The sequence below is a fragment of the Nanorana parkeri genome, unplaced genomic scaffold, assembly GCF_000935625.1.
Source record: "Nanorana parkeri isolate BGI_ZX_2015 unplaced genomic scaffold, ASM93562v1 scaffold85, whole genome shotgun sequence".
Lineage (NCBI taxonomy): Eukaryota > Metazoa > Chordata > Amphibia > Anura > Dicroglossidae > Nanorana > Nanorana parkeri.
This window is the reverse complement of record NW_017306353.1, coordinates 514,154-526,485: the sequence shown is the minus strand read 5'-3', so window position 1 is coordinate 526,485 and position 12,332 is coordinate 514,154. Positions and strand designations below refer to the sequence as shown.

General features: G+C 48.2%; 1 protein-coding gene across 2 annotated transcripts in view; it reads left to right on the top strand.

Moving 5' to 3' along the window:
* The first annotated feature begins 7,034 nt into the window (after window positions 1-7,034).
* The window catches only part of MCRIP2 (MAPK regulated corepressor interacting protein 2), a 14,674-nt gene continuing 9,376 nt past the window's right edge, over window positions 7,035-12,332 (top strand). For both annotated transcript variants that reach the window (XM_018552377.1, XM_018552376.1), the window contains exons 1-2: window positions 7,035-7,125; window positions 7,718-7,817. In XM_018552377.1, the coding sequence (XP_018407879.1) occupies window positions 7,074-7,125; window positions 7,718-7,817 (152 nt within the window). In that variant the 5' untranslated portion in view covers window positions 7,035-7,073. The remainder of the gene's footprint in view (window positions 7,126-7,717; window positions 7,818-12,332) is intronic.

The window sequence follows — 12,332 nt, the reverse complement described above, 5'->3', positions numbered from 1 at the left end:
CCATGTCAGTGCCCGTTGATTCTTTTGCAGTTTAATGAATGTCCAGATCACAGGAAGCGGCAGACAAGGCGTAACGTCAACCTGAGCTTTTTTTATAAATTCTTTATTTAGGAAATTCTCCAAGAAGACGCAGAGTTCAGCCATCGATATCGGCTCAAAAAATACATAGAGGGTAATGTATCAAAACTGGAGCAGACACAGTCAGGAGCAGTTGCCCATGGCAACCAATCAGCTTCCCTCTATCATTTGTAAAGCTTAACTAAACAAACTGAAGAGAGAAGCTGATTGGCTGCCATGGGCAACTGTTCTAGATTCTATCTGCTCCGGTTTTCATAAATCCCCCCCATCATAGTCTCCACTGTCTGGATACAAAACAACTAGGGTTGCCACCTGTCCGGGATTCACCCGGACAGTCCGGGGTCTTGAATGCTGTGTCCAGGTTTCATGGCAGCTGAAACCCAGACAAAAGATGTCAGGCAGACATGGGCAACCAAAATTAAGATAGAGGCTTATTGGCCCCCCACTGAAAATAGTCTCGACTGTGATATTTACATATGAATGGGTGGCGCTATTAACATATGAATAAGCCGTTACTCAATCTCCCAAAAAATTTCCGTGCTTTGCTAGAGTGTTCGGGTTTTGCTGGAAGAAAAGGTGGCAACCCTAAAAACAACCTGTTCAGTAATACAAATCTAGCAGGGGGAATTGACTAAAATGGGAGGAGACAGAATCTGGAGTAGCTGTCCATGACAACCAGTCAGCTTTTATCTTCAGCTTGTTCAGTTAAACTTTGCAATTATAAGGTAGAAGCTGATTGGTTACTATGCACTGCCGGACCAGATTCTGTCTAGTTAGTACAGCAGCAGGCAACCTCGGCCCTCCAGCTGTGCTGAAACCACAAATCCCATCATGCATCTGTCTCCAGGAGTCATGCCTGTGGCTGTCGGAGTCTTGCAGTGCCTCTTGGAACTTGTAGTTCCACAACAGCTGGAGGGCCAAGGTTTCCCACCCCTGGCTTAGTAAATTCCCATAAGTATAATAATAAAGTTCTTGATGTCTGTCAGTTGTCACCTTGTTGGTCTGTCGGTTCACCTTTCTATGGAGTTTTCCCAAGTTCTATACTTATTATATAAAGAACCTAAATATCAAAAGGAAAGGGCGATGGCCGGGGAAGAGGAGCTGGGGAGAAGGGATAGGAAGGACAGTAGGGGGTGGGGGTCACGGCTTTCTAATAACTAGACATGTGCAGGGCCAAAAAAAAAAAAATTTCTGACGAAACAAATGAAAACGAAAAACGTTTCCATTCGTTTCTAAAAAGAAAACACATTTTTCGGCTTTGGAGCCAACGAGCCTCCGAAACCGCACACTGAACTCCAGAACGAGCAGCAGCCAGATCGGCCGCCGGCGCGTTCTGCGCTTGTGCGCCGCCATCTTTGAGTGGATCTTGGTATACACCAAGATCCATGTAAACCTGCACTTTGACCATGCAGAGTAAACGCACAGGTTCTCTTTATAATCTAAAATAATGTAATGCCCCCAATCCCGGGTCTGTATTATAGAATAACGCAGGTTATGTAAACTGTATATACAAAGAAACAATGGGCTGAGTGAGTGGCTGCGGCTCCGCGTGGCAGACAGGCTGTACAATGATGCAATACAAGGTAACACTTGTCTCGGCATAATCCAGATCAGCTGCAGTGTGGGTGGCAGGAGAGGGCTGGATCTCATCAATAATGATTGTGTGTCATGGAATCAGACACTGTACCATGTGACACACAGAAAGGCCCACAGACCAATGGTTTTCCTTCGAGTGTTTATTTAGGTGGCAATAAAGAAGATATAAACAATAAAAGAGAAAATGTTAGGGATGCACCGATACTAAATGGGCGAGTACGAGTACTGCTCCGATACCTTCCCCGATACCGGAACTTCCAGTCAGAGGAAGATTTCCTCTGACCAGCAGTGCCATAGGGGAACATGGAGCCGGCTTCCCGGCCAATCAGGAAGCCGGGAGGCGGGTCATTATTCGTCGCCTACTTCCTGATTGCCCCGAAAGCCGGTTCCATGTCCGATGACCGCAATGCAGAATGGGCAGTGTGCGCGTGCGCACACCGGCCCGTTCCGCAGCTATCGGACGAGCAGGCTAGAAACCCGCCGACAATCGTATGATTCTCGGTGGGTTTTCGAGCATGTTGGTTCGACAAAAGACGTGCGACCGTACAGTAGAAACGGTCGCACGTCTTCGTTCACACTGCTCGATTCTCGTACGATCGCGGGATTTTGCCCGATTCTCGTACGAGAATCGAGCAGTGTATGGGCACCTTTAGGCTGGGCACACACCTTACAACCATCGCAAGACTTTTGCCTTCGATGGTTGTAAGGTAATTAAAAAAACGTACAATCTGCCTATCTTGGACAGGCAGATCGTACTTGCGATGATCGCAAGCCGCGCCCCCCTGAGGGGCGGGCTTCCGATGACCGCAATGCCGAATGTGCAGTGTGCGCTTGTGCACACCGGCCCGTCCAGCTTTTATCTTACGAACATGCTACACACCCGCCGAACATCGTACGATGCTCGGCGGGTTTTCGAACATGTTCCTAAGATAAAAGTCGTGCGACCTTACAGTAGTAGAGGTCGCACGGCTTCCACACACCTTACGATAATCGTTCGATCGCGGGATTTCCCGCGATTATCGTACGATTACCGCAAGGTGTGTGGGCACCTTTAGGGTTGCCACTTTTTCTTCAAGTGAAACCCGAGCACACTCTAGTGACGTGTGGACGTTTTTTGGGGGAGAATGAGTGGTGGCTTATTCATATGTAAATATCACAGTTCAGACTATTTTCAGTGGGGCGCCAGTAGCCCCTATCTTAATTTTGGTTGCCCCTGTCTGCCTGACATCTTGTGTCTGGGTTTCTGCTGCCATGAAACCTGGACACAGCATTCAAAACCCGGACTATCTGGGTGAATCCTGGACAGGTGGCAACCCTACTCCAATGCTGATTGGCTGGGAACTCGGTTTCCTGGGAAATCAGCATGGAGCCGTCTTACCAGACAATCAGGTAGTAAGCGGCGTGTCATTACCTACTGCCTCGGCTACTTGATTGCCATGGAAGCCGGCTTCATGCCAGTGGAAGCACCGGAACTCGGTATCGGCGAATACCGACAGCAAAATATCGGTACTCGTACTCAATACCAAAAAAACGCTATCAGTGCATCCCTAGAAAATGCCCATAGACATGAAATTGCAGACATAGGGGTCTATATCTAGCTCTTTGTCTATAGCTGGGAAAATGCTGTTCACATGGCAATCCTGCCACTAGATGGGGCCGAGGAGCTGACGCCAAGACAGGAAGTGAAGGGAAATCCATGATCAAAGTCGGGTATACACGGTTCTATTTTTTTTCCTTCAACCAGCAGGCTGAATTTTTAAAAAAATGGACATGGTAACACATTAGCAGAGGACTGCCCCAGGTCAGACATGAGGAAGGAGACCACACACATGCCACATGACCGGTCTAAAAACATCGGACATATGTAAGTATGACCAAAAATGAAGCAAAACATAAAGCATGGAGGAGGAGGAGGACGAAGATTGGTGGGACTGCTGCCAGTGGTGTTGCCTCCATTAATATTCAGCTATGGCGCCCTGTGTTTCCTGGTGACGCCCGGCACTATATTTCTATTTATACACTAGTATACAATAATAGCAGCGAATGTGATCAGGGCAGCGTACCCCGGGGCTGTCTGCCTTCTCACACCCTCTTTGATGTACCTGCTTGGCGGGAAATATTCCTGGAGGTGATTGTGACGCCTCTAATGATGAAATCTGTGTTATATATTGTCCTTGGCTGTCATCCATGTTGTAATATCCTATCCCGCACAGGCAAGGAAAGGGTTGTGTAAGCTTTAAAGGGATATTAAAGTCTAAAGGTATTTTTTTAACTATTTCAGATGCTGATGAAATCATTTGCAATGGATGCTGCTCATGTTAACATGTTTAGTGTTAGTTTTCCAGTATTTAGGGTGGCTCCTTTCCCTCGTAGGGATCTATGGGGACACCCTTGTGTGTGCTAGTAAGCTGTGTGACCCCACAGACACAGCAAGGCAAGACACTGCCGTCCTCCCTTCTCTAAGCTGGTAGATGGACAGCTGCTGGCTCCCCCAGGTCTAGGGCAGAGGTGGGTAAATCCCACAGGAAGAGCATGATGGGACTTGTAGTTAAATCACAGCTGGGGGATGGAGCTGCCCACCCCTGCCCTAGACCTGGGGGAGCCAGCAGCTGTCCATCTACTAGCTTAGAGAAGGGAGGACGGCAGTGTCCCTCCCCCAGGTCTAGGGCAGGGGTGGGCAACTCCAGCCCTCCAGCTGTGTTTTAACTACATATCCCATCATGCTCTGCCTCTGGAAGTCATGCCTGTAACTGTCAGTAGTCTTGCAATGCCTCATGGGATTTGTAGCTACACAACAGCTGAAGGACCAGAGTTACCCACCTCTGCCCTAGACCTGGGGGAGCCAGCAGCTGTTCATCTACTAGCTTAGAGAAGGGAGGACTGCAGTGTCTTGCCTTGCTGTGCCTGTCGGGACACCCAGCTTACTAGCACACACAAGGGTGTCTCCATAGGACTCTGCTCTAGGGGTACCTGGAAAAGGGACTTTTACTTACCTGATCCCTCCAGGTTACAAGACCGGCACTTGCAGCCTCTTCCCCGCTACACTCCGACAGTCGGAGGGCCGCTGACATCATCATATACAACGCATGGTCCATAGCCCTCCATTATATATGAGGACACCGAGGGACAGGCCATAAGCTGGACTGCCGGGGGAGCGGGGATCAGGAAAATCAACCTGCCACCCCAAGCTGTGCTCAGTCTCTGCATTCGTTTACAAATTCTTTTGCTGTAAATCAGACCCAAGCTGTATATTTGCCTACACGTGGTGATGGCAGATAATGTGCCAGGAGTCGGGCCTAGTGCAGACACAGCAGCCATTATTTGCTAGATCAATACAAGGTCAAATAATGAAAACCAGCTATATGGAGCAGAGGTGAGCTCCCTGGGGCAGCCGTGGAACTACAAGTCCCAGCATTGCATGGGTGACAGCTGACCTCTGGCACCAGAAACTGCAACAGTTCACATCGTGGTGGCACCGTGTCCTTGGACTCTCCTCTCAGAGGACATTTCAAAGTTCAGGAAATGTGTCCTTGAAATGTCCCTTTCCTTGGACACTGATAAACGTAACACGAGAGTCGAGTAGACGCAGGTGGGCGCCATTTTCTCTCATTTCTCTGCATTCACTTTTCCCTGATGCTTTTACTTTTATTGAAATGCATCAAAACGCATATAAACATGTGGCATAGTCTTTTGTTAGGCCCCATTCACACCAGGGCGTATTGTGAATGTGCGTGGAACGTGCACGCTTCAATCCGCCTTCACGATACGCTTGCGTTGCCCATACTAGGTAATGGCACCCCAAACGCATCCAGGCAAACTTTTTTTGCCTCACAAGTTTGTGTGTTTTCTGGGGGAAAATGTGGAAGGCATGTTGCCACATTTGCAATATGTACTTCTTTTCCGCGGTCGGTGCGTGTCCAGGGACCCAATGAGGATCAATGGGGACGCATTCCAAACGCAGGAAACAAATTTAGGAATCTGCACATGTTTAAACCCTGGAGTACACAATGTGTAAAGCTGCCCAGAATATCAAAACACTGGTGGCTGCAGCCAGGGCCGGATTTACTCTCTCTGGTGCCGCAAGGCCAGGTCCTCTATGCGCCCCCCCTACCCGCCAAACCTCCCCCCAATGGAGAACGGTAGACCTGCAGGCTGCATACAAGTGATCTCTGCAACATCGCCGAGATCACTTGTATAAAACAAGCGGCGTCTTCCCCGCTGTACATTTAGCTCTGCTTCCCCAAAGCAGGGCTAAATGTAGAAAACAACTACCCGCCGGGCGCCCGGAACTGCATGTCCCGGGCATCGGGAGATAGGAATTCCACACCCCTGCTGCCCCGAGGCCAGGCCTTGTGGGAAATCCGTCCCTGGCTGCGGCTGATTGGCTGCAATCGCTGTATGCCCGACATTTTCAGCCCAGCTCCTCTGACAAAAGTCGATTTAAGAGTATACCTGTACTACTGAAAATCCATCACTCCCAGACGAAGGCCTTGTCTCATGTCAGTAGTACATGTATGGAAAGATCGATCTGATGATGGGAGGTGATCTTTCAGATATTGATTGATCTGAATGGATGGAATGTTGGCCATGATGGTGGTAGACAATCCAAAATCATTTAACAAAATTGTCCCCCCCCCCCTCAATACGGTTGCCTGCACTGGAACCTGTGGCAAATCAATGCCTGCCTTCTGGTCCTTTCAGAACAATAATGCATGCAGCAATTTTTCAGATCGCACCGTAACGCAGGCATTGATTTGCCACGTGTTCCGACTTCAATACACCACCGCTCTCTCTCCCGCCCCAGATCACAGTGAGCTGGCCGTGATGCAATCCAGTGCGTTCCCGCACCGAATCGGGCCAGAACGCACTGGGGCTGGTGTGAAGTAGCCCTAAGGGGCAGGGCTCTCCTTACCACCTTGTCTTTATTTGTGCTGTAATTGTAATGTCTTCCCTATATTGTAAAGCGCTGCACAAACTGTTGGTGCTATATAAATCCTGAACAATAATAGTAATATACATGCTGAGACTTGTGGTTCTACTCTGAGTGGAATGACACTTGTTGCTTTCCTAGAAGAGCATGCTGACACTTGTAGTCCCCTCCTGAATAACACCGAGCTATCATCCGATCCATGTACCCTCCCCATGTATACAGCACATTAGAGCACGCCGCCGCCCAGCCCGGACTCACTGTACTGTACCGCCGCCCCGCTATTACACAATCAGTTAGATAAGCACACAGACGCGGCTGTCCCTTTAAGATCCGCCGAGGGGCGTGTCCTCCGGCACATGCCTTCTTAAAGCGGCAGCTGCAGCAGTCAAAAGTCAGAGTCAGCCTGCTGATCGCACAGGTAATAGGGGGCATATAAGCCAGCACTGGATCCCCCTCCTCCCTCCCCGTCATGTACACCATTACCCGAGGACCCAGCAAGCTGACCACCCAGAGGAGAACAGGTAACCCTGTGTGTGTATGTGATCATGTGATGAGTGTTACCTAAGGGGGCCCCAAGTGCCTGCTGCTGGTGGGGTGCTCAGTCCATGGCACTGTGGTTTCCTGTGCATGCTTTACATGTGATTGGATTTATCTGATCATCATGTGGACCCCCCATAGGGACAGTGATGTGATCTGCACTGTGTTGACATATCTATATAATGCATCAGTGAGGTCTTGGCATTAGATCCATAAGTGACAACGTGTAATAATTTCCAAGGACACTTTGCAGCTGAGCCTGTATGACATTGTCCTGGAGGACCGACTCTGCTGCATTGCCTTCTCCTGCCTTCTGATCTGGGTTAAAGGTCAGTCAATGTTCCCATAAACATCCCCTGATAATGGGGCAAGGATTTTGTATTTATTGTGCCGGTACAAGGACATTAGCAGGACCTGGGAGGGGGGCTTCAGGGTCAACAGGCAGATGTAGCCACAACAGGCAGGTGTACATCCCCTTGTGACATTGTACCAGTCACGTGTGCACACCTTATGTCACCCCTGCACTGTATTTGTAGATCTATGCCAGCCATTCCTGATCTGTGTTTCTCTTTGCAGGTCCCAAGCAGCAGATTGACACTAAACTGCAGGAGCTGAAAATCAAGCAGCAGCTGCTGATCAACACTTCTTCCTCCAACGGCTGGGACCCCCTTCCAAGGTCAGTGCCGGGGGAGAGGACACAGGGGGGTGCACTTTCTTTTCATCCTGGTTGCACCGGTCAGGGGTGATACGCAGTGCCGATGCGTGACCTTGTATAGAGGTTACCATGTGCACACTGACACTGTCACATGTGTAGGGAGGGGCGTGGCCAGGCGAGTGGGAGAGACAGGGGCTGGAGCCTGTTAACCCTTCACTGCCCTTGCTCACTGAGGTCACAAGTCTGCTCGCCAGCCGAGCCAAAAATCCCCAGCGTTTCCTTTATTCTTGCATCATGATACCCTTGTGTAACTGAACGCAGTGCAGACTGCATGAGGATTATCATCCTGTGACCGTGCTTTGTGTACCGAGGAAGCCAATGAAGTGTATTCAGTAAGGCAAAGTGCACTAAGTCATAGTAGCCAATCAGAGAGCGCTGGTCTACATGGGCTTTTGGGATCATTTTAAGGTCAATATGAAGTTCATCATATCTCCAGGTGAGCAAATCAGACCGTGCGTCGAAAGCATGATAGACGCATCTCGACTGCTATACTAAGGAGACCTATGCTGATAGAACATGGAGGTGCTTCCATTACTGACCTCTCCCTCTGAAAATGCTAGCTGCTTTGGCTGTCGTCCTGATCCAATGGCTTCAGTGAGACCTGTGTGGAAAGAATATGATGGCTTCCATTACTGACCTCTCCCTCTGAAAATGCTTGCTGCTTTGGCTGTTGTCCTGATCCAATGGCTTCAGTGCATTAAGGCAATACACCCCGGAAAAAAAAAAATGCAGATCAGGTCTTTTGACGGCCTAATCTGCATGCTTGTTCCGGACTCTATAGGTATTGAAGCCAGAGACAGCCAGGTGGTTGGTATTGTTAGGAGGCCAGCATTAGCCCTAGTGTTTCCTTCCTTTCTTCTAGGACTCGTTCACACCAGTGCGTTGCGGCAGCGTGCTATATATTGAACGGTAAACCAATGCACATCTTGGTGTGGCAAAGAAATGCAGCATGCATATTTATTTGTGCATTATATCCATGTTTGAATGTGCTGTCCAATGCAACATGCGGCAATGCATAAAAATGTGTGCGTTCTGGTGTGGTGCGTCACGGTGTGAACCAGCCTCTCCTTATATGTGGATACAGTGACTGGAAAGCTTGCTGTATTGAATAGGACCCCTGGTATAGTGGAACTTCTTGGGTTATTGCAAATTCAAGCTTGGTCCAGTCTGTAGTACACTACGGTCTATGTGTGCTTGAATAAAGCTTGTTCCTGCCGGATGACCGTTTGACCTCCTTTGATCAGGAGGACGTAGTTCCTGTGTTAAACTGGCTACGGCAAGTTAGTGTTTTTACAATCCAGTTTTTCACGTCTAGAGGGGCAATGGCATTCCCCCCCCGGGCATCGAAGGAGCAGGCTGTAAAATCCAATGAGGCCATTGATACCCCCAGATTGGGATTGTACATTTCCTGTGAAGTAATGGAGTGCGTCCCCTTGGTCATGTGATGGAACTTTTCCAGCTCATCCAATCACTGTTTTGCATACTATTGGATTCTAGATAGAGATATGATTTGTGGCTGACTAAATACTTTTTTGCCCCACTGTACACTATATTGCCAAAAGTATTGGGACACTGGCCTTTACACACACATGAACTTTAATTGCACCCCAGTCTTAGTCCGTAGGGTTCAGTATTGAGTTGGCTCCGCCCTTTGCAGCCATTCACCTCCATCAATTCCAATCTGAAGGCCACACAAAGTTTGGAGGTCTGTAGCTATTGACTCTGCAGACAGTTGGCGACTTCTGTGCGCTTTAACAGACGCTGACCCCACTCTGTCATTTTACATGGCCTACCACTTCCTGGCTGAGTTGCTGTTGTTCCCAGTTGCTTCCACTTTGTTATAATACCACTAACATGTGACCGCAGAATATTTAGTAGCAAGGAAATTTCACGGATGGATTTATTGCACAGGTGGCAACCTATCACGGTACCACACTTTCACTGAGCTCCTGAGTGACCCATTCTTTCACAAATGTTTGTAGATGCAGTCTGCATGCAGTGGCGAACTACTGCCGGTGAGGGCGGATCCGTTCATCCGGCGCAGAGATGGGGGCGGGGGGCCGCCGGATACATGGCGATAGAATGCTGAGCTGGATCGGGAGCCGCGCTGTGTAATCTGACAAAGTACTGTTACAGCAATGCAGAATGGCACCCTCCTATAGAGGACTACAAATCTCAGCGTACTTTATACAGAAATGCTATTGTTATATATAAAGTATTGCTGGGATGTTTAGTCCTCTATAGCCTGTGGCATTCTGCATTGCTGTAAATATTAGGGCTGCACCGATATATCGGCCTCCAAAAGATATCGGCCGGAAATTGCACTTTTGGCTATATACCGAAAGTGCCATTTTTACTGCTGATACAGCGGCGCATCCGTGCTTTCTTTCCTCCCCGCTGGACGCTGCTCTGTGCAAAAAAAATAAAAATCTTGCACCAGGGCCCTTTGTTCCTTAGGTCTGCCACTGTCTGCATGCCGAGGTGCTTCATTTTATACACCTGTGGCCATGGAGGTGATTGGAACACCTGAATCCAATGATTTGGAGGTGTGGCCCAATACGTTTGGCAATAGTGTGTGTGTGTGTGTGTGTGTGTCTGTCTGTCTGTCTGTCTGTCAGTTGTGACCTCCTGCTGTATGGCTTCCTATACTTAGTTAATCATTATGGGCAGTGTGTATAAGAAAAGGTTGAGTGGAGGCGTTGGCCATAGCAGCTAATCCAATGCTTCCTTTCACTTTCCAATCTATAAAAATGGCATGAGGATTCTGCAGGCTCCTATTCCACCCCATCAACCTCGTGCACCCTGCTGGGTCTACATGAGTGAGAATCTGTTTGGCTGTTTTGAACACACAGGGTGATGGTTACTATCATTGGGAAGTGCTTTGGTAATGTTGGCTTTCCATGCTCAGTACATAATTCAGAGTGCAGTCCAAATATCTGGTGTGTATGTGAGAGACTTCTCCTTACTAGGTCCATCTGTTCTGATATATTTTAAAAGCTCATGAAGTATTTGTAATAATTCTATTCATTAATCTGGGTACAATGGACTAGGCAAGTAGATGGAGCAGAACCCTACTGTAAACAGAAGTGCGTATTCTCCTCTGGCCTTCCTGATGACCAGGAGGCAGTGTTGTCTTGGGGTGTCCTGTCATGAGCCCACAAACGGGGTCTAAGACTGATTTCAGATGGACAATTCTTCTGCCACAGACAAGCCAGCAGAGACAGAATTGCTAAAGTGCCAGTCTGTATGGAATAGCAGTGAAATGTTGCTCTGTCACTGGCCTGAACTCTGCTGAATTTCTATTGCTATCGATGGGAGTGACATCTCGCTGCCTCAGCTACAGACGGAAGCCATTCCATACGGACTGACGGGCAGCCTAAAGCAAACCTTGGCTAATATGCTGCCAGACTACACATTTATGAGTAACTTTTCACAGCAGGAACCTTTAATCCGTCTACTAACCCAAAGGTGGCCAACTCCAGCCCTCCAGCTGTGCTTTAAAGGTGGATGTTTACCCAGATCTTTCAAATAACAACAAAGATACCTTTAGAAATGATTAGTAATGACAATCTACAAACGCATACTTCTAGGTAATTGCCGGCTTTGTATTCTTTGCATTATTTCTATTTTCTTCCCCAGTCTTCTGACAGTGGCCATGTTTACTAAGGGCAGATTACTAGCACTCCTTTTACTTCCCGGAACTCTGGCACATGTGACTAGGACATGTGACCTTGCACATCATCTCAAGGGAGACAAATGTCTTTCCATGAGATTACAGATGAGATTTCCCAGCAATGCTCTGCTGATAAGGCAATCCCAGCGTGCAAACTGAAGTCATTCTGCCCTGTGAATGCTCTGCAAGAGTAAGTATTTCATAGTCACAGCATTTTACACCTGACATGTCTGTTATTATCAATCATCATACATAGAGGGATGCATTGGGAGACTTTGATTTTTGAGTGTAAAGGTCCGCTTTCACTACTAATCCCAACTTACCTCTGCCTCCGGGAGTCATACCTTTTGGCTGTCAGTCTTGCAATGCCCCATGGGACTTGTAGTTCACAACAGCTAGAGGGTCAGAGTTGTTCATTCTTCTTTTACTGGTCTATATGGCCAGTGCAATGTTTACCGCTTCAGGAAATCCTGGTACTAATACAGGGGTTGCAGAGTCCGTGTCAAATGGACCTGTTGTGAAAAGTTGCTAGCTACTGGAAATTAAAGCTCAATTCCGGGCACAAAAACTTTTTTTGAAATATATTCCTCAATAGCCATAAATTTGTATAAATCCACACTGTGCACCAAAGGCCTTTGCAAACCTAGATATTGCCTTAAAAATGAAGCAGCAACATCATTGTGCTGCACATAGTCTGAGCAAAGCTGTGGGAGGGACCCAGCAGGCTGTCTACAGAAGGAAAGAGCGGAGGCGAGACCAGTCACCCTGCATAAGGAGAGAGACCAGCAGTGAGCGGCCTCTAT